General features: G+C 45.1%; 1 protein-coding gene across 1 annotated transcript in view; it reads left to right on the forward strand.

Annotated features, from left to right (window-relative positions):
• The window catches only part of CUL1 (cullin 1), a 107,147-nt gene that overhangs the window by 16,845 nt on the left and 67,684 nt on the right, over nucleotides 1-22,618 (forward strand). Inside the window, exon 2 of the mRNA XM_082847040.1 lies at nucleotides 21,432-21,732. Coding sequence (XP_082703166.1) covers nucleotides 21,593-21,732 — 140 coding nt within the window. The 5' untranslated portion in view covers nucleotides 21,432-21,592. The remainder of the gene's footprint in view (nucleotides 1-21,431; nucleotides 21,733-22,618) is intronic.

A 22,618-nucleotide genomic window follows, 5' to 3' on the forward strand; every position in this document is an offset into this window, starting at 1 on the left:
CAGGGGCCCCAGCAGCAGCAGAGCCGGCACCTTCTCCCGGCCGTTAGGGGGCGTCTCCACGTGGCTGCAGCTGGCTCCCACTCTGGAGCTGCATTCTCAGAGGTACCTTCTCCTGGCGCCTGCTACAGTCAGCGACTTTCATCCTAGACCTTCTCCCTGATTGATCACAGCCTTTGAGCCTGTCGAGGACTAGAGGTTTCGTCCAGCTCTCCTCCCCGAGCTTCTGTTCTCTGGCCTCTGGTTCTCACACCTGTATCCCCCCCGGCTCGCAGCACTCCTCTCTCCTGGGGGACCAGGGGGAGGGGGGCTCCCCCATGTCCTTTAAATACAGGTTTGAGTTCTCGTCGCTGTTACGTTCTTCCCTTATGCTGTGAAGATTTTATCCACGTTAATGCCGACAGTTTTACCTTTTCGCAGATTACCAAATTTTTTTCTACAGGTGCGATTTCCTTTGGGCTACAGTTGTGTATTTTCAAACTTCCTGATTGAGCATTTTCATTTTGGGTTTTTTTTTTTAATTCCTTCCCATTCATCATATCTAAAATTAAGTTTCTCATCTTCTCTTTAGATTCAGACTTCTTCACATAACTTATCAGTTTATCTTAATAATATGACCTTTTTCTTTTGGGTTGTTTCTCTTTAACACTTTTACCCCTGGGTTTTTTCCAGCATGAGAATTTTTTTAAATGAGTGTTCAATTTAGTGACATAAGGAATTTTATAATAACAGATTTATGAATGTCTAGATGGTCATCACTTAACCCAGAACTTCCATGAGACTTCGTGCTTGTGAATTCCTGTTTATTTACAATTATATTGTTGCCAGTTATTACCTAAAGCAGAGAGCACAATTGTTTGAGACCCTGTAGGCCAACTATGGCTCACAGATAGTTGTTTTTATAACTTTTACAGTGTAACTTTTTGCTTTTCTCAGTCATAAAAGATGTCCAACAAAGAACAGCAGACTTCACCCCTGAGAATTACACGTTAACGTATTTTAAATATTTCCTGTTTTTTTAAATTTATTTATTTATTTTTGGCTGCGTTGGGTCTTCGTTGCTGCGCCCGGGCTTTCTCTAGTTGCGGCGAGCGGGGGCTACTCTTCGTTACTGTGAACGGGCTTCTCATTGTGGTGGCTTCTCTTGTTGCGGAGCACGGGCTCTAGGCACGTGGGCTCAGTAGTTGTGGTGCACGGGCTTAGTTGCTGCTCGGCATGTGGGATCTTCCAGGACCAGGGCTCAAAACTGTGTCCCCTGCATTGGCAGACGGATTCTTAACCACTGCGCCACCAGGGGAGTCCAATATTTCCTATTTGAGGTATAAAAATTTTTATGCCGGGCTACTGTAATTCCACAGTATTGATGAGCAGAAGTGATACTGGCAGTAACTGTCATGGAGTAATGCAAATACCTGTGATTTCCTGGTGGCAAAGCCAGAGGTCCTGCTAAAACTGTTGTGGACTGCTGCCTACATTCGTAATCGGAGGAGTGGTCGGGTTTCAGTCAGAGGTGAGTGGGAAATAAGATGTACTTTTTTCCCCACCCGCGTTTGCAACCCCCGAGTTCTATCCACGGACCCCCAATGAATCTCACCTGCACCCCTCTCCTCCGTCCATGGGTAACCATTTGTATTAGTGTTTGGTTTATCTTCCACTTGTTTCTCTTCGAAAAGAAAAAGAGAGATCTATCCGAGTGTGTTAGTATTTACTCCCCTCCCCTCACACACACAGGGAACCTTGCTTTTTTCAGCGACTGTGTCCACTGGGAAGTCACTGTGTTGTCAGTGGGTAGGGGTCACCCTCCTTCTTTTCCATAACTGTGCGGCGCTCCGTGATGTGGGTGCGCCATAAACGATGCTCCGCGATGTGAGTGGGCCATCATTTAGTGCTCCATCCCCTGCTGGTGGCTTTTAGGTGGATTTTCAGTCTTTTGCGTGACTAAACTTGAGGAGTTTACAACTTCTTGTAGTTTTTGGCCAGTTTGTCTTGGGGATAGATTCCTAGAAGTGAGATCGTTGGGTGGAAGGGCCAGTGCACCTGCGGTGTTACTAGATGTGGCCAGTCGCCGTCTGTCTCGGTGAACATCCCCGCCAGCAATAGTTAAGTCATTTTGACTTTGTAATGCAGTGTCTGTCAGATGCTGGAATCCAGAGGTACATTTTTGGAGATGTGAAAGTCCAAGTTTGAGAGGCGCCCTCTTCATCCTTGTGTCGTTCCTCACCAGTGCCACCCATTCTGGTGCACGTTCCCATCGTCCCTGCTTGGTTTGGTTTTAAGCATCTGGCCTTTTCTTTTTCCATTGCTGTTCCTCTAAGTTAGTTAGTGTCACTGACCTTTGGTCCCCGTTCACCCCAGCTCCAGCTCCAACTCCAGAGAGCTGTCACATGAATGTTTCTAAAATCACGGCAGTCGTGTCACTTCCCTGCCCTGGAACCTTGCAGGCCTCTGTCGCCCACTCAGAATAAAGGCCTCCTCCAAGGGGGGAAAGCCGAGGGCGGGTGGGGATGGTGGTGTGATGAATTGGGCGATTGGAATTGACATGTATACACTGATGTGTATAAAATTGATGACTAAGAAGAACCTGCTGTATAAAAAAAATAAATTAAATTAAAAATTAAAAAGAATGAAGGCCTCGCGGGAGTTCCGTGACAGTCCAGTGGTTAGGACTCTGCACTCCTACTGCCAAGGGCCTGGGTTTGATCCCTGGTCGGGGAGCTAAGATCCCTCAAGCTGCGCAGCCAAAAAGAAGAAGGGCCTCACGTCCTCTTACTGAAAACCCGCCCTCCTGCCCCTGAAGCTTCCAGCCTGAACCCCACGCTCAGCCTCCCGCTCTTCCCTGGCCGCCCTTCCTGTTCCTCTGCTGCCCTTCAGATCCTTCCTAAGAAGCGTTCAGAGCACACGCGTGTAGAGACTTCTTGTCATTGTAGCTGGAATGACTTCTTCCAGACCCTCTGAACTCTATTGCAGTTCTGTCTTTATCTTTACTGTGGCAGTAAAACGCCTCTGCCGTGCGGCAGCTCCGCTGGTGCTTCCAGCTGTCTTTTAAATGATTTGTGTTGCAGGAGAATAAGAGCCCCTCTGTTGGTAACATATTAAATAGCAGTTCTTAAATAAAGCTTTCTTTCCAGTAGAACACCCAATAATACTGTTTTTCCTGCTAAGGCTCCTACATATGCAGAACCTGGTCGTTTTGTAAAGATACATTCCTTTCTGTGAATGACCTGAATTTGACCCAGAACGATTTATAGCTAGCACGCTTTAAAGCTGTCTTTTTTTCCTTAACAGTTTTATTGAGGTATAATTCACATACCGTAAAATTCACTTGTATAACTCAGTGATTCTTAGTAAAGTTAGAGTTGTGCAGCCATCACCACAATCCAGTTTGAAAACATTTTCATCACCCAGAATACCCCACGTGGCTGTCCGCGCTCTCCATCCCCGCCACCCCCGGCAAGCACGAGTCTGCTTCCTGCCTCTGTAGTTTGCCTGTGCTGTACATTTCGTGTAGTAAATGGCATCGTATAACCTATGGCCTTTTTCTTCTGGCTTTCACTTAGCGTAATGTATTTGAGGTTCGTCCGTGCTGTGGTGTGTATCAGTACTTCACTTTTTATTGCCTGAGAGTATTCTTTTATATGACTTTAGGCTACTTTGCTTATGCGTTCACCTGTTAGTGGACATTTGGGGGGTGTTCCACTTTCTGGCTTTTATAAATAATGTGCTGTGAACATTCTTGTACAGGTCTTTGGATGGACATACGTTGTCTTGTTTGTTGGGTAAATACCTCGTAGAGGAATTGATGGGTCACGTGGTAAATTTATGTTAACGAAACCCGGTGTTTAAATGGCCCAAATGGTTAATCACTAGCTTTGAGTAAAGACATAAACAAGGCAATTCGAGCACTTAGGATACATTCAGGTCTTGGGAACTTGGCTGTGAATTGGTTGCTTGAGAAAAAGCAGAACCAGCGTCCAGTCTGGGTGAGTGTTTTTGCTTCTCTTTCTAGCTGCGGATTTAAAGGTTTTGAATGACTAAGTGGAGACAGAAACTCAGTTAAAGTCTCTAGAAAGCCATCTATTAAGATGTGAATTGGAACTTTTTTATGCTTTTGTCAACTGTAATTGTTTGAACTTAATTGTAATTGTTCCCTTAGTTCTATATATAGAAATGGAATAATATATTTAAATTTTATAATATAAGTAAGTATAAATTTTGCAAGCCTTGTGTTTCAGTAGTGAAATAAGGTAGGCTTATCCGAGGTAGTAAATGCCCTTCCTGGTGATGTACAAGTAGACCCCTAATTATTGAATGCACGCATTCCTGGTCTGCATTTACAAGATATTAGCCCCTGTTCGTTAAGATTCCTTTGATTTAAAAAGTGAAAAATTTTTAATAATTAACATTCAAATACTAATAAATGAATATTCAAATGAAGTATGTGAGTATGAATAAATGTCCAGTTCCTGAGTTGGCCAGCTCTTCCTTGACCTGTGGGTTTGCTGTCCTTTGGGCTCGTCATTACACACTTGCGTCATGAAGCTTTCAGTTGCCTTTTTGCGTGGTTCCTGTGGTACGTGTTGTAATTTCAAATTGGAGAGTAAGTCTTCATAGCACTCTTTTTAAGGAAGTGGAATAAGAAATCTCCACCTTCCTGTGGAAACAACATGGAGGGGCGGGTGACAGAAAGAACACGGCTTTGGAATCCAGATAGTTGGGTGTGAATACTTGCCTCTTATTAGCAGAGTGGCTTTGGGCAAATTATTGAACATCTTCAAGCCTGAGTATCCTCATTTGTAAGAAATTGATAGTACCATGCAGAGAGTATGGTTATGGTAAGGATTCAGTGAGAAAAAGTATCACAACTAATATTGACACAGGGTCAAGCACTGAGACCTACAGAAAATATTGGGTCCTTTTTTACACAGCGAGTAAACCGACGTGCAGCAAGCAATCCCACTTGATGGACACTGTCCAGGGTGGTCATCACTGTGGTAAAGTGTAGATGGTGGTTGTGGAGTTAATTCATTTAACAGAATGAAAGGCTGCTTGTATTTTAGAAATTAACCCGGGCCCCATTGTGGAGGGTGAACTGGACAGGGTGAGAGCAGTGAAGAGACTTTTGTTAGGGACCCCAGTGAGAGACGGTGATACCTCTTGGACTCTAGGAGTTGTGTGGATATCAAGAGATGTGGATGATTCAAGAGAAGAAGAAGGGGCTTCCCTGGTGGCGCAGTGGTTAAGAATCTTCAGGGGACACAGGTTCAAGCCCTGGTCCAGGAAGATCCCACATGCCGCGGAGCAACTAAGCCCGTGTGCCACAACTGCTGAGCCTGCGCTCTAGAGCCCACGAGCCGCAACTACTGAGCCCACATGCCACAACTACTGAAGCCCGTGCGCCTAGAGCCCATGCTCTGCAACAAGAGAAGCCACTGCAGTGAGAAGCCCGTGCACTGCAATGAAGAGCAGCCCCGCTCGCTGCAACTAGAGAAAGCCCGTGCACAACAATGAAGACCCAACACAGGCCCAAAAAATAAATAAATAAATAAAATTTTAAGAAGAGGGAGTTGACGGAACTGACTTTACATCAGGGGTAAGAACAGAGAGGAATCAAAGCTGACCTCTTACCAAGATGGGAAATACAGAAGGAGGGTTAGTTAGAGGCTAAGCATGACCCTTAATTTACAGTGTCGGGGAGGGGCTGGGTGGGGGGTGGTGTGTGAATGGAGATGTGTCTGCTGTTAGCAAGTGGTGCTTTCATCACCCCCAGGAGTTTGAATCGGGCAACTGAGGCTTCTGTTAACTAAGGTGGAGGAAAGGCGGAGAGGGAGGTGTTCCGTTTTATTCATGTGAACTTGTGGCCTCTGGAAGGTCAGGGAAAGGAGAGTAGGAGGGAGAGCTGGATTCAGGAGCAGCTTGGAGTGGCAGGTGCACAGAGGGTCGTGCCGCCGGAATTACCAAAGTGAGAGTGTAGAAGTCTAGTAAAATCCTGACCAGAGCTGTCCGCAAAGTGTACAGCCCGAAGCTTCGGTGTTACCTGATCCCAGGGGTGCACGTCAAACCCAGGTTGACTGCATCTGCCTCTCAGGTGTTACATTCATTTAAAACTCTAATGGAATTTAAGACTTTCTAATAGAATTTAAGAATTTCTCAGGTTGGGAGCTTTCCAGTCTCAGTTCTAAGTGGCACTGAGATTTCTTTGTATGTATCAACTAGATCATGATTAAACATCACAGTATTTCCAGGGGTGCAAGTGGGAAGCTACTACTGTAGGGAACCCACCCCCCGGCCCTGTGGAATAGGATGTGTCCGGTGTGGGCTTGCTCCCTGGGTCTGTGCTGCGTTCCAGTCCCATCTCCACCCACATGCGTGTCTGAAAGTTCACGTCCCCGCCCCCCACCCAGTCCTCTTGCTTTTCTTTCTATTTGTACTTCATATGTTGTGTAGGTGTGCAGAGCTTTTAATTATGGAAAATAGAAACTACAGTGTAACTATCACTCAACTTTTTTTTCTGCAGTATTTTGAAGTATATATCCAGCCATCGTATCATTTCACCCACAAGAGTATCTGACGAGGATGGTGGCGGGTGTTGTTTGGTTGGTTTTAAACATGAGCCAGTAAACCCGGGTGCCAGTGCCTCACCCAGCCATGAGCCGAACCTTCCAGGCTTTCCTCCCATTCTGTCAGGGGCGTGCAAGCCTTCTCTCCTGTGTTTTTTGTTTGTTTGTTTTGGGGGGATTTTTTTTTTTTTATTCAAACAGAAAGTCACGAAAATTATAATCATCCTCATCAGTTCACTCAGTCCCATGTAATTAATTTTTTTTTATCTTGATCTTTTGTTAGCACTTTTATGAACTCATCAGTTTTCCATTAGAGTTCTGAAAATGCTTATTCATTCAGTTCAGCAGTATAGTCAGTTATCAGAAACCTGTACTGGTCAGAGTCTTTTCCATGAATTCCTTGAAGATGAAACCCTTTTATGGGAACATTTTTCGAAAGCATCAGAGTACACCCAGAACTGTCTGTAAATGACAAAAGACTTAAAAATGACCACAGTTAAAGATTTGATGAAAGTTCATAATAATGCAGTTGACAAGGAAATTTAGTTATTTCTGAGATATACATCTTAAAGTAATAACTAGAATTATGACTTATAACATTATACCAGAACATATAAGATTTTTAGAAATTTCATGTAATGTCTGAAATATTTATATTAACATATTTCCATACAAATAACCCAAAGAAACTTTAGTATTAGTTGTTTTTTTGTTTGTTTTTTTGTACTGCAGGTTCTTATTAGTCATCAATTTTATACACATCAGTGTATACATGTCAATCCCAATCGCCCAATTCAGCATACCACCATCATCACCCCACCGCGGTTTTCCCCCCTTGGCATCCATACGTTTGTTCTCTACATCTGTGTCTCAACTTCTGCCCTGAAAACCGGTTCATCTGTACCATTTTTCTAGGTACCACATACATGCGTTAATATACTATATTTGTTTTTCCCTTTCTGACTTACTTCACTCTGTATGATAGTCTCTAGATCCATCCACGTCTCAACAAATGACTCAGTTTCGTTCCTTTTTATGCTGAGTAATATTCCATTGTATATATGTACCACATCTTCTTTATCCATTCGTCCGTCGATGGGCATTTAGGTTGCTTCCATGACCTGGCTATTGTAAATAGTGCTACAGTGAACATTGGGATGCATGTGTCTTTTTGAATTATGGTTTTCTCTGGGTATGTGCCCAGTAGTGGGATTGCTGGATCATATGGTAATTCTGTTTTTAGTTTTTTTGCGGAACTTCCATACTGTTCTCCATAGTGGCTGTATCAATTTACATTCCCACCAACAGTGCAAGAGGGTTCCCTTTTCTCCACACCCTCTCCAGCATTTGCTGTTTGTAGATTTTCTGATGATGCCCATTCTAACTGGTGCGAGGTGAAACCTCATTGTAGTTTTGATTTGCATTTCTCTAATGATTAGTGATGTTGAGCAGCTTTTCATGTGCTTCCTGGCCATCTGTATGTCTTCTTTGGAGACATGTCTATTTAGGTCTTCTGCCCGTTTTTGGATTGGTTTGTTTGTTTCTTTAATATTGAGCTGCACGAGCTGTTTATGTATTTTGGAGATTAATCCTTTGTCTGTTGATTCGTTTGCGAATATTTTCTCCCATTCTGAGGGTTGTCTTTTCGTCTTGTTTATGGTTTCCTTTGCTGTGCAAAAGCTTTGAAGTTTCATTAGGTCCCATTTGTTTATTTTTGTTTTTATTTCCATTACTCTAGGAGGTGGATCAAAAAAACATCTTGCTGTGATTTATGTCAAAGAGTGTTCTTCCTATGTTTTACTCTAAGAGGTTTTTTGTTTGTTTGTTTTGTTTTTTTGCAGTACGCGGGCCTCTTACTGTTGTGGCCTCTCCTGTTGCGGAGCACAGGCTCCGGACGTGCAGGCTCGGTGGCCATGGCTTACGGGCCCAGCCGCTCCGCGGCATATGGGACCTTCCCGGACCGGGGCACAAACCCATGTCCCCTGCATCAGCAGGTGGACTCTCAACCACTGCGCCACCAGGGAAGCCCCTCCCATAGGTTTTAGATAGTTGTGTTTTCATTGTCATTTGTCTCTAGGTATTTTTTGATTTCCTCTTTGATTGCTTCAGTGACCTCTTGGTTATTTAGTAACATATTGTTTAGCATCCATGTGTTTGTTTTTATGTTTTTTTCCCTTGTAATTCATTTCTTTTTTTTTTGTGGTACGCGGGCCTCTCACAGTTGTGGCCTCTCCCGTTGCAGAGCACAGGTTCCGGACATGCAGGCTCAGTGGCCATGGCTCACGGGCCTAACCGCTCCGCGGCATGTGGGATCTTCCCGGACCAGGGCACAAACCCATGTCCCCTGCATCGGCAGGGGGACTCTCAACCACTGTGCCACCAGGGAAGCCCCCTGTAATTCATTTCTAATCTCACAGCGTTGTGGTCAGAAAAAATACTTCATATCATTTCAGTTTTCTTAAATTTACTGAGGCTTGATTTGTGACCCAAGATGTGATCTATCCTGGAGAATGTTGCATGCGCACTTGAGAAGAAAGTGTAATCTGCTGATTTTGGATGGAATGTCCTATAAATATCAGTTAAATCTGTCTGGTCTGTTGTGTCATTTAAAGCTTCTGTTTCTTTATTTATTTTCATTTTGGATGATCTGTCCATTGGTGTAAGTGAGGTGTTAAAGTCCTCCACTATTATTGTGTTACTGTCGAATTCCTCTTTTATAGCTGTTAGCAGTTGCCTTATGTATTCGGGTGCTCCTGTGTTGGGTGCATATATATCTAAAATTGTTATATCTTCTTGGATTGATCCCTTGATCATTATGTAGTGTCCTTCCTTGTCTCTTGTAACATTCTTTATTTTAAAGTCTATTTTATCTGATATGAGCATTGCTACTCCATCTTTCTTTTGATTTCCATTTGCATGGAATATCTTTTTCCATCCCCTCCCTTTCAGTCTGTATGTGTCCCTAGGTCTGAAGTGGGTCTCTTGTAGACAGCATATACATGGATCTTGTTTTTGTATCCATTCAGCAAGCCTGTGTCTTTTGGTTGGAGCATTTAATCCGTTCACGTTTAAGGTAATTATCGATATGTATATTCATATGACCATTTTCTTAATTGTTTTGGGTTTGTTTTTGTAGGTCCTTCTCTTTTGTTTCCCACTTAGAGAAGTTCCTTTAGCATTTGTAGTAGAGCTGGTTTGGTGGTGCTGGATTCTCTTAGCTTTTGCTTGTCTGTCAAGTTTTTGATTTCTCCATCGAATCTGAATGAGATCCTTGCCTGGTAGAGTAATCTTGGTTGTAGGTTCTTCCCTTTCATCACTTTAAGTATATCATGCCACTCCCTCCTGTCTTGTAGAGTTTCTGCTGAGAAATCAGCTGTTAACCTTATGGGAGTTCCCTTGTATGTTATTTGTTGTTTTTCCCTTGCTGCTTTCAATAATTCCTCTTTGTCTTTAATTTTTGCCAATTTGGTTACTCTGTGTCTCGGCCTGTCTCTCCTTGGGTTTATCCTGTATGGGACTCTCTGCGCTTCCTGGACTTGGGTGGCTATTTCCTTTCCCATGTTAGGGAAGTTTTTGACTATAATCTCTTCAAATATTTTCTCGGGTCCTTTCTCTCTTCTCCTTCTGGGACCCCTAAAATGCAACTGTTGTTGCGTTTAATGTTGTCCCAGAGGTCCCTTAGGCTGTCTTCATTTCTTTTCATTCTTTTTTCTTTATTCTGTTCCGCAGCAGTGAATTCCACCATTCTGTCTTCCAGGTCACTTATCCGTTCTTCTGCCTCAGTTATTCTGCTATTGATTCCTTCTAGTGTAGTTTTCATTTCAATTACTGTATTGTTCATCTCTGTTTGTTTGTTCTTTAATTCTTCTAGGTCTTTGTTAAACATTTCTTGCATCTTCTCGATCTTTGCCTCCATTCTTTTTCCGAGGTCCTGGATCATCTTTACTATCATTATTCTGAATTCTTTTTCTGGACGGTTGCCTATCTCCACTTCATTTAGTTGTTTTCCTGGGGTTCTATCTTGTTCCTTCATCTGGTACATAGCCCTCTGCCTTTTCATCTTGTCTGTCTTTCTGTGAATGTAGTTTTTGTTCCACAGGCTGGCAGATTGTAGTTCTTCTTGCTTCTGCTGTCTGCCCTCTGGTGGATGAGGCTATCTAAGAGGCTTGTGCAAGTTTCCTGATGGGAGGGACTGGTGGTGGGTAGAGCTGACTGTTGCTCTGGTGGGCAGAGCTCAGTAAAACTTTAATCTGCTTGACTCCTGTTGGGTGGGGCTGGGTCCCCTCCCTGTTGGTTGTTTTGCCTGAGGCAACCCAACACTGGAGCCTACCTGGGCTCTTTGGTGAGGCTAATGGCAGACTCCAGGAGGGCTCATGCCAAGGAGTACTTCCCAGAACTTCTGCTGCCAGTGTCCTTGTCCCCATGGTGAGCCACAGCCACCCCCCGCCTCTGCAGGAGACCCTCCCAACACTAGCAGGTATGTCTGGTTCAGTCTCCCCTGGGGTCACTGCTCCTTCCCCTGGGTCCCGATGCGCACACTACTTTGTGTGTGCCCTCCGAGAGTGGAGTCTCTGTTTCCCCCAGTCCTGTCGAAGTCCTGCAGTCAATTCCCACTAGGCTTCAAAGTCTGATCCTCTAAGAATTCCTCCTCCCGTTGCCAGACCCCCAGGTTGGGAAGCCTGACGTGGGGCTCAGACTTCACTCCAGTGGGTGGACTTCTGTGGTGTGTGTTCTCCAGTCTGTGAGTCGCCCCCCCAGCAGTTACGGGATTTGATTTTACTGTGATTGCGCCCCTCCTACCGTCTCACTGTGGCTTCTCCTTTGTCTTTGGATGTGGGGTGTCATTTTTGGTGAGTTCCAGTGTCTTCCTGTCGATGATTGTCCAGCAGCTAGTTGTGATTCTGGTGTTTTCGCAAGAGGGAGTGAGAGCACGTCCTTCTACTCCGCCATCTTGGTTCCTCCCATTAATACGGTTTTAAGACCATGCATTCATGACCTGAATAGTTCTGCAAACTGTAGTCCAGAGTCAGGGTTTCGGCAGGGCCATGCTCCCTCCAGGCCATCGGGGAGGATCTTTCCTTGCCTTCCAGCTTCTGGCAGCCCCAGGTGTTCCTTGGCTTTTCTCGCCTATGTTTTTTGTTGTTTTTTTTTTAGCTCTCATATATAAAAATGGTATCATACAATATGAATTCCTCTGTCACTTTTTTCGCTCTAGACTCTTTTCTAAAATTTATCTGTGTTGAAGTAGCCAAAGTTGATTTGTGTGTGGTCTGTTGTGTGACTGTCCTACAGGTTATTTGTGAATTCTCCTGTTGGTGAACATGTGGGTTGTTTCCAGGTTTGCGTTTTTGTTCTCGTTCCTATAAACATATGGCAAATGCATGTTTGCATATTTCTTGGTGTGCATAGGCAAACGTTCCTCTAGGTCTAAATCACTGTTTTATCATACGTTTCATATCTTATGTGCCACCCTGCAGGTGAAAGCCGGGGGTTCTGCATACTTTTAAGCAAGTGTTAGAAAATAAGTAATTGCTGAGTAATACCCAGGATCATTCACATTTTAATCAGATTTAAAATGTTACTAAACTAGAAAAGCTACATTTGGCCGCCTTGTTTGATTTTTTAGCAGTGAATTTTAACTGTATTTTCATTTACTCTAATGCTTTATTTTTAGAAGATACTGTAACAGTTGAAGTCCATGCTTTGTTTTTATCTTTTTACATTTTTTCCAAAGCAGTCACATAACTGAAGCAGCTGCGGTCTTTTTGAAGAACGCTGCTTCATGTATTCCTGTTACAACTCTGATCCGATTGACTTTGCTTTGTTTATTTAACCCTATTCAACATTGGCTTGTGCAAAAGCATCTGCCAAGTGTGTTTGGTCTTAATTTATAGGAACAGAGGCAACTATCAGTACTGCATTAATAGACAAAAGTGGTATCTGGGTTTTTTTGAGTATTGGAGGTGAAATTGAGCAGGGGACACAATTCTTTTATTATTTCTAAAGTTGTGGGTTTCTCCCCTAGCGTAGAAATGCAGTTACGTTCATTAAAGTCTTAACTTATATTCCTGTCTGTTCTGTATTTAGGGCTTGTTGGGGGAATAATATAACACATTAGGAGCATGCGCGGAGCTTAGCTGGTGAGACGTGGTCCAGGCCGAGGGCCATGCCCCGTCTCATAAATTGGAAGCCACCCTCCACTGAAACCAGTGGCCTGAGTCCCCTTGTGTCTCCCCAGGGTCTCTCCCATCTCTGAACTAACCCCCCGTAGCTGCATTGTCTGTCCCCAACGACCCAGATCCCTACCCCGGTCCTCCCTGCCCTCCCTGCTTTCCCCACCTGGTTCTCATGGAACCTTCTGGAGCCCAGTTCCGGGAATGGGAAACTCCTCCTTGCTCTTCCTCAGAGCCTAAGGCCCCTGAAGCCGAGGTGTGGCTGTCGCTCTTCCTCAGCATCGCATGGGCTCCCGTCGAAGGCGGTCTGGGGGCTCCGCTCGTCCCCCCGGTGCTGCCCGACTGCTCAGCCCGCCTGCAGCGGCCATTGTGCCCTGTCACCCTTTCGCAGGCGACGTGGCCTTCGGTGCGTCCACCTCATGTCAGCCCCTCTCGGGCCTGGCCGCCCAGCTACACCCTCCCAGCCACAGCCCCCTGCCCTCCCGTCCCGCGCTCTTTCTCTGGAGAGAGGATGAGGACATGCGGGCCTTTCCCAGTTGTCGCATCCCCTTGCAGCCTCTTCACGCCTCCATGGCCAGAATTCCTAACGACAGTCTGCATTTCTGTCCCTCCCAGCCCACTCCAGTTTGATTCCTCCCTTAAAACCAGTGAAACCTGCCTTGCTCAGGTCCCCAGTGACTTACGTAGAACTAAAGTCAGAAGCTACATTTCGGATACTGTCATGATGATGAAAATAACAGCTGGCATTTATCGAACACTGCGTGGCCACATTCAGCCCAGACCCTCATAGATATTAAGTGATTTACCCAAGATCATACAGGAAGTAAATGGCAGCGACCTCCTTAGGCCCAGCCAGCCATGGCCTTCTCTGGCCTCCAGGACAGGTCTCGTTGCTTTTGGCTGTAACTTTGCAGGTACGAACTCTGTGGGTTCCCCAGCATCTAGTCAGTTTCTAAATGTTCCTCAGGATTCAGTTTGGGCCCATCTTTTTCTGTAATTTCTCTGATTAACTCTGGTTCCCAGACTGAAGTAGTGCCCATCAGAGATGAGCTCTCAAGCACCTCAGATTCACCGGGTCCAAAAGTGAACTATCTCCCGCCTGTCTTCCCTCTGATGTGTTCTGTCCTGGTAAATGGTTCCATGGTCCATTTATCCTGTAGATACTCGTGGGTGTTTATCATATATGCTCAAAGTATGCTCAAAGAAGAGAAGTCCATAGGAGGCTGCCTGTTGCAGTATTACTTACAAACTGTTAAAAAGTCAACACCTAGAAACTCTCTAGCAGGGTGGTAGTGTGATGAACAGTAGAATAGTATATGCCCACAAAACCAGTGAGGCGTATTTCGTTAAGTGAAGTGAGGTTTATCTCATTGTTAAATGGAAACGTTACAGAACATTGTGTGGTTGATCCCAGGAGAGTTAGGACCCTGTAGGGATCAGCACAGATTTACCACCACCCCCCCACCCTTTTTTTAAAGTTATGTTGTTCCCTGAAACATTAGTGTTTTCTTGAAAGTCCAGTCCTGAGATATGTTCAGGAAAAAATACGCTCTGGCCAAGTCAGTTTGAGTAGGAGATGCTTTATCCTGTTTTTCTGATGGAAATTCATAAGACACATTCACTTATCAAGGCCTCTGAAGTCTTGTAGCAAACAAAATATTTAGCTTCAGTAAAGCTAGCATTTCCCCAGATTCCCTCTATGATCTGTTCAGTTGACATTCCAGTCAGCGTCGGTAGATGACTGTTACAAGTGCTCTTTTAAGAAAGCCCTTTCCTTACTAATGAAACTGTGAATTACTGATATCAAAGAGGATGTATTTTGCAGGATTCTTGGAGGTCATTTGGTTAGTTCACACTTGTACTCAAGGAAGGAATCTTATGCACCATTAATCTTGAGAAGCAGGCTGATTCGTTCACGATTTGAATTGTTAGAAAACTTGTATAATATTGATTCTGTTGGCTTCATATCCCTTTGGAACAACAGTCTCTTCCATGAGGCAAAGCCTTACATAGACAGCCTCCCTTCTGTTAGATGCCTTTGTTTATTTTGGCTCCTGGGTTCCGCTCCCATTATCTTACTTTCTGGGAGAGAGGAAGGTGAAGGGAGGGCGGGTGGGTGAGCAGTGTTCTCTTGCAGGCTTCTGAGCCAGGCTCTGGGGTGGGACGCTACAGCCTGCTCTGCCGTGGGTTCCTGCCCTTGGTTGGCTGCATTCTGTGCCTTGGTCTCCTGTGCTTGGGCCTGTGCTTCCAAATGGTGAAGTGGCAAATCTGCAGATTCTCCCTCCGAAATCTTGAGTGTTCCTCCTGGATATTCATCACTGCAATTGGTAAACCCTGTGATGCCAGGGACCTACTGTAACAGAGTACTTTTGAAAACCACCCGATTTCCTAAGTGTATATTTCGTTTCGTTTTGTTTTTTGTTTTTAATATCGGCTTCTTGGACATCCTAAGTTTTTTGGCTCTGTGATGTGAATTATTGGGAAAATATTTTTAGCCCTTACCCCAAAGCCATTTACGCCTCTGACTTTTCATGAGGTCGGATTAAGATTATTGATAGTTTTTGATGGCCTGGTTATGAGATGGAGGGTATACGGTTTGTAAAGTGGTTTATTCCTGAAAATTCAACACTGACAGTTAAACCATTCTTTTTTTTTGCGGGGGGAACTGCGTTGGGTCTTCGCTGCTGTGTGCGGGCTTTCTCTAGTTGCAGCGAGCGGGGACTACTCTTCGTTGCAGTGCGCGGGCTTCTCACTGCAGTGGCTTCTCTTGTTGCGGAGCATGGGCTGTAGGCCTGCGGCAGTTGTGGCTCAATAGTTGTGGCTCGCGGGCTCTAGAGTGCAGGCTCAGTAGTTATGGCGCACGGGCTTAGTTGCTCCGCGGCATGTGGGATCTTCCCGGACCAGGGCTCGAACCCGTGTCCCCTGCATTGGCAGGCGGATTCTGAACCACTGCGCCACCAGGGAAGCCCCTAAGCCAGTCTTTTATGGGTACCTCTATTATTGTACTTTATTACTCCAAACAGTTTTATAGTCAGACACTGAGTGCTGCATAAACAGGTGAAATCCAGACACACAAACCTGCACACACCCCAAGGTGGAAACCTCCGTGAGCAAAGCATCTTGGGTCCATTTGGGCCCCACCCAGGTGCCCCGTCAGGGAAAGACTTGACTCCTGTGCATGGTCAGCAGGTGGCCTCCAGTTAGCGCCGCCCTGCCCGGCCCATTGCAGGGACTGAGCCGGCAGGAGCAGAAAGGCTGCCTCTGCAGCCCTGTGTGCCATGTCCGGGCAGTGCTGGGCACCCAGCTGCCTGCCAGGTGGGGACCACCTCACAGTTCCCTTCCTTCTCTGCCCAGTCCTGCTTCCTCCCCTGCCCCTCACAGGTGTCATCCCTAAGAAGCATCCTCCACCCAACCTCTGTCCCAGCATCTGCTCCAGGGCACCCAGCCTGAGACCAGCAGGTCAGCTGCTGTCAGCATGTGACCTGATTTTTAGGGCCTTTTTCTGACGTACTGACTTTTAACATTTCCCTTTAGATTTAGTTTGTTGTAGTGTAAGTGATGAATGTTAAATATATAAATGTGAGGCTCACTGGGGGATATTAAAAATATAAGGTTATCCTCTTCAAACTTCTCAATTAAGTCAGTAAGGACATGGGAATTGTTGTGAACCTTGGATCAACTCTATGAATTTTGGAATCTCAGTGGAGACAACTAGAAACAGGGAATGAGTAGTTTCAAAGGGAAAACAATAAAGCACCTGAAAGCAGGAGTAGAATACTTGGCTGATTTTTCGGCCTGGTCTCCACATAAGCTGAGATCTGCTGTGGCACCAGATTTCCACGCGTAGACCTAGACACAGAACGTGCGTAATAAAGTAGACTTGACATTTCAACATGAAAAGGTGGTTTTTGGTCTTAGAATACTAGTGCCTCTTGACAGAGTAAGCTTATAACTGGAATCAGATGTACACTACGAGGAGGAAAGAGCACACTGGGGTGCTGATGTTGAGCGAGGACAACGAGGTATTGTGAGGAGAATCACTGACCGTTTTATTTGCTGTATCTTAACCTTGCCTCTGGGGCAGGGATCGGGGTGAGGTTGGTATGACAAGTGCTACCCTGACTTTATACTGCTCTGATATTTGCAGTGTTCTTAGTTTAAAAAGTCAGGCTTTTTTTTTTTTTTTCCCCAACCCAGCTTTCTTAAATTTCAAAATATTTAAATAGGTTTAATATTGATACGATTAAGACTGGTTTGTTCTTTCAGACTATCAACTGTTTTCTTTGGAGCTGTTTGGGTTTGTAAGATTAATAGATAACTGGTGCGTCTGTTTGTTTGTTTATTTTTCTTATGGCTCTCTTAGTGGTTTCCCTGTTTATGGACACCTTAAAAATCAAAGAATCTGGGCTTCCCTGGTGGCGCAGTGGTTGAGAGTCCGCCTGCCGATGCAGGGGACACGGGTTCGTGCCCCGGTCTGGGAGGATCCCACGTGCCGCAGAGTGGCTGGGCCCGTGGGCCGTGGCCGCTGAGCCTGCACGTCCGGAGCCTGTGCTCCGCAACGGGAGAGGCCACGACAGTGAGAGGCCCGCGTACCGCCAAAAAAAAAAAAAAAAATCAAAGAATCTAAAGTTCAGACTGGAGTGTTGGGGAGTACTGGCTTGAGAATCCAGAGCTCTGGCTTGGGGTCCTGCCACTTCCTAGCACTGTGACCTTGATCAGCTCTGATTGCTTCTTTGAGTCTGTTTCTTCATCTGTAAAAGGAAGGGCCAGAACCATCTTTTAAGGTTAAACCTCTAATCGTCTGGGACTGTAATCGGCTCTTGTGAGCAAACACTTTTGGCACAAATGCCTGGTACATAAAGTTTCCAGTTTACAAGTGGGTTATATACCAGAGATGTGTATGTTAACCCCTTAGATGTTTTATCTCATGGCAGTGGTGTTATGGAAGTGGACCATGTCTGCTTTGATTTACTATTAACAGTACCTAACCAAGGCAGAGGACAGTGCCTGGCACAGGGTCGCTTCCTACTAAATATTTGTTAGATAAATATTAATGGTCACTAGATTTCTATAACATAAGTCTGTTTAAAAACTTGGATAAATATTAATGGTCACTAGATTTCTATAACATAAGTCTGTTTAAAAACTTAGATAAATATTAATGGTCACTAGATTTCTATAACATAAGTCTGTTTAAAAACTGTGTTAAAATATGTATACATTTGCAGTGACCAGGATAATACAAAACATGACTAAGTGAAAGAGCGAGAAATAAATTTTAGCCTAAAATCTAGTGTTTGAAGGAAAAAGTTGAAAGGGAACAAGATAGAATTTGTGGAGATGCTCGAGGGGGATTTGGGGCGAGTTTAGATGCTCGATGATGCTGGTATTTCCTTATTTCTAAATCCTTTCAAAACATGTAACTCATCGATTCCTTAATTTACTCTCTCGTTTATTCATGCAAAACATTGATGGAGCTCTGCGCCTGCTCTGAAGTGGGCTCAGAGACACTGTGGTGAGTGAAGAGACGGCCTCTGTGCCTGGGCATCCTTCACACCAGTACAGGGAGAGAGTCTCAGTAAAGACACAGCCGTGGAGTGTCGACTCTGAGTGAGAGTTAAGGCGGGAAAGGCCTGGAAATGGGTGAACCTGAACCTCGCCTGGGAGTTCCCTAGTGTGTCTTCTGTGGCTGGAAGAGAACTTGACGAAGACGAGCTTTCCGGGAAGAAGCAGCAGCAAGTGCACAGGTGTTCGGGAGTGGAAAGGGGACTGGCACGTCCAAGAACGGAGGACAGGGTCTGTGTGGCTGTCCCCAGGGGCGTGAAGGGGGAGTTTTGTAAGAGGCAAACGAGGAGAGAGATGTGACTCCGCCGTAGTGAGGATTTCTCTGCTGCGGCTGCCTTTGCTCTCAGGACGACAGCCTAGTCAGAGTGGCAGCCTCAGACTCAGCTGCTGTGTGAAGAATAGATGGCGCGTGACATAAATACTGGGAGGTATGGGAGTCCCGTTCAGACTATGAAAACAGTGGTCCAGGTAAGAGAGGATGGTGATGGTTATTGGAAGAGGAAATAGAGATGAGTGAGTGGATTTGAAATGACCTTGAGAGTTAAAATCTGTAGCAACTGAATGTGAAAATGAGGGATAAGGCATTAGAATTATTCCCAGGTTTCTGGTGTGTGGGTACGTGGAGTTGCCACTTACTGAGGTGGGCAGTACTGGTGGAGAATGGAGGTTGGAGGAAGATCCTGAGTCCAGTTGTGGATCTGCTGGGTTTGAGACATGGGAGAAGACGTGAACTGGATACAGAGGTAGGCCTGGAGTTCAGAGAAGTCTGGGCTGGAGATGAACATTGTGAGTGACTGGCCTATGGAGGTTTGAAGAAAGAAGGGTTCATACATCCCCATCCTATGCTTATGTGTCATAATTGAATTTACTTTTTTAAGGTACCCAGTTGAGATGATAAGGTGAGGTAGAGATAAAAATGGGGAAAGTCGAGGAACTTCCCTGGTGGCGCAGTGGTTAAAGCTCTGCGCTTCCAATGCAGGGGGCCCGGGTTCCATCCCTGGTCGGGGAACTAGATCCCACGTGTATGCCACAACTAGGGAGCCCGTGTGCCGCAACTAAGACCCAGCACAACCAAGTAAATAAATAAACAAATATTTTAAAAAATGAGTTTAAAAAAATGGAGAAAGTTGAACATTTTCAGTTGCCGGTAGAAATTAGAAGAGAAGAAAAGGAAGTAAATAGAGCATCTAGATGGGTCTGAGAAAGCTTACGGTCTGAGGTAGAATTACCTGAATTGTGAGGCTAGGAAATTAAAGTGATAATTTCCCTTTAGGGAAAAGCTAAGTAAGTGGTAGGGAATGGAGTGTAGGTTTAAATAGGGACGCTGTCGGGTGGCGCTGCCAGTCCGCAGTGCCCCAGTTCCTGTCAGGTGGGGTGTTAGTATGTACCATCCAAGGCAGAGGAAAGGCAGATTGAAATTATATTAGGAAACACTTGCAAAGCGGTTGCTGAGTTGTTAGTTTCTTAAAACTTGGGGATTCGTTCTTGTTAGACATCGTTATATTTCACATTTGGACATACCTATTTGAATGTATGACACAAAATATTTTCAGGATCAGGAATGATGTCATGGTTTCATAAAATATTAAGTCCCATAGCTTAGGTTATAAATATTAGAGATGATTTATGCTTCCGAAGTTCAGACTTAATCCATATGCGTGACCTGTGTTGTCCTTAAATGTGCCTTAGACTGCGGAGAGCTCTGTAATGCCGCTGAAGATGCAGGATGCGCTGAATCCCTTGCAGACTTTGACGGCCCATTCTTCCTGTTCCAGATACCATTTACGTTCCAACAACATTTATTCTTTGGAGCCATTAAAATAATTCAGTGTTTCCTAGTTTTGCACCACAAATACTTGTTTAAAAGCCTCCACAGGTCTTCCCTGGTGGCGCAGTGGTTGAGAGTCCGCCTGCCGATGCAGGGGACACGGGTTCGTGCCCCGGTCCGGGAAGATCCCACATGCCGCGGAGCGGCTGGGCTCATGAGCCATGGCCACTGGGCCTGTGCTTCCGGAGCCTGTGCTCTGCAGCGGGAGAGGCCACAGCGGTGAGAGGCCCGCGTACCACAAAAAAAAAAAAAAAAAAAAAAGCCTCCACATTTCTATGTGATGTACATAGACAGTCCTTAAAGTATGTCTGTAATGTTTTGTATTGGGAAGTACTGACTTAATACAATATTGGATAGCTGAAGTTCTTTATCTGTGGATCCATAGTCCTGAGACATTATAAATTGTATTTTGCAGTAGCTTCATTCACTTAGAAATAATCGCCATTACCACTTGTCACGTGTTCACGTGTGTTAAATAGATTTGCCCCCATTTTGCAGGCTGGGAAATTGAGGCTTAGAGCAGTGAGAAGTTAAGTAACTTGCCCAAGACCACGTATTTGTAGGTATGGAGCTGAGCTTCAAACCCGGGTCTCCCTAAATTGAGGGAGCATTTTAAATTTTGGTAATTCTTGCCCAGTTCCCTTCTGAAAAGAGAGTGACCAGGAGTTCACTGGCGGTCCAGTGGTTAGGACTCGGCACTTTCACTGCCGGGGCCCAGGTTCAATCCCTGATTGCGGAGAACTCAGATCCCACGAGCCGCCCGGGCGCTCGGCACCAAAGGCGGGGGAGGGGGGGCAGAGTGACCATTTCCCTCACCTTCAGCCTCAACAACATTTGCATTTTGCCAGATGCGAAGTGAAAAGTGTTTTAAATTCCCAGGTAACTGGTGAGATTGAATGTTTGGCTTTTTGTACTAGCTATTTTTGTTTCTCTTTCTGGAAATTTCCTCTGCCTTTTCCCCTTGGAGTTTGTCTTTCTGTTACGTAGGTCAAGTAATATAGTTTAAGTTTTGATACCTTTAGAAGGCCTGCAAAGTAACGTGTTGGTTGTGCTTGTGTCCGTTTTACCCAGCTTTTCTTGTGAGCAGTGATAGTCATAATGATTTTGAACTAAGCGTCTCCGTAAGCACAGACCATGTAATATGAGTGTGTTTCCACACAGAAAGAGAAACACTCTCTGGATTAAGAGTGGTACCTGCTGAGGCCTGCAGACTATTTCTGCCATGTGGCAGGCATCCTATCCCACCCCTGCTCCCACCCCAATGCAGGATGTTGAAAAAGGATTAATTAGTTCCCTTTATTTCTTCTTCAGGTTTGCCTGCAATGAGATTTCATTCTCTGCCTTTAAAGGAGTCCTTTCTGAACTGCTGTGAATAAATTTGGAATGATACTGTATATTTTCATCTAATGGAGAAGTAGCTGTACCTTGACTAAGGATTGCTGCACTGGACGACTTCAGAATATTATTCAACAATGTCATCCAACAGGAGTCAGAATCCCCATGGACTGAAGCAGATTGGCCTTGATCAGATCTGGGACGACCTCAGAGCTGGAATCCAGCAAGTGTATACCAGACAAAGTATGGCGAAATCCAGATACATGGAACTCTACACGTATCCTCCTGCTTGAGCTGTAATCGATCTGCTTAGGATTTTGATTATTTACTGGTCTGATCTGTGAGTTGTTAGAAATTTTACGTCACGTGTTCTCTTCCAGTTCATCCTGTAATGTAAGACTCATTTTTTGCTTTAAAAGTTAACTCATTTACTCTTCTTTGTTTTGAGCAGAGGTGAAATTGGCTACTTGGTAGTCTAAAGCAGTGCTGCTCAGGACAGCAGCCTGTAGCGGCACGTGGCTGTTTACATTTGAAATCATTAGTCGTGGTAGCCGTGTTTTCAAGTGCTCAGTAGGTAATAGACTACTTTTATCATTGCAGGAAGTTCTGCTGGACAACGCTGGTTAAAGCCGGGGAGCGTTGGTTTCTGTATTGTGCCGGGCTGCCTTCATGCTATGCGGGCAGAGTGGAATAGCTTGCATCAGAAACGGTCTGATCCACAAAGCTGTGTATTTACTGTCTGGTCCTTTATGGGACAGGTTTGCTGACTCCCATCTAAAGGGTCACCACATAGAGCAAAAGTTGTACTGTTATGGCCTTGTTTTACAAATAATGTGTTCAAGTGTTTCACTCACTGTTATGTGGTCCACGATGGGTGCAGGGGACCGCCGTGTGCTACGAAGGATACGTTGTCTGTAGTGTACAGTCGGCCCTCCTGATCCGCAGATGCGGAACTCCAGCTGTGCTAGCCACTTTACATAAGGAACTTGACCATCCACGGGTTTTGGTATCGCTGGCGGGGAGCATTCCTGGAACCTGTCCCCCACAGGTATCGAGGGACGCCTGTACTCCAAGACATACTATTTAACTTGTAGAGTTTCTTGATTCCGTTCAAATACAAGAAGTTGCAATTTAAGCTAACTCACCAAAGAGCAGGTTGCTGG

This window comes from Leucopleurus acutus, assembly GCF_964270905.1.
Source record: "Leucopleurus acutus genome assembly, chromosome: 9".
NCBI lineage: Eukaryota > Metazoa > Chordata > Mammalia > Artiodactyla > Delphinidae > Leucopleurus > Leucopleurus acutus.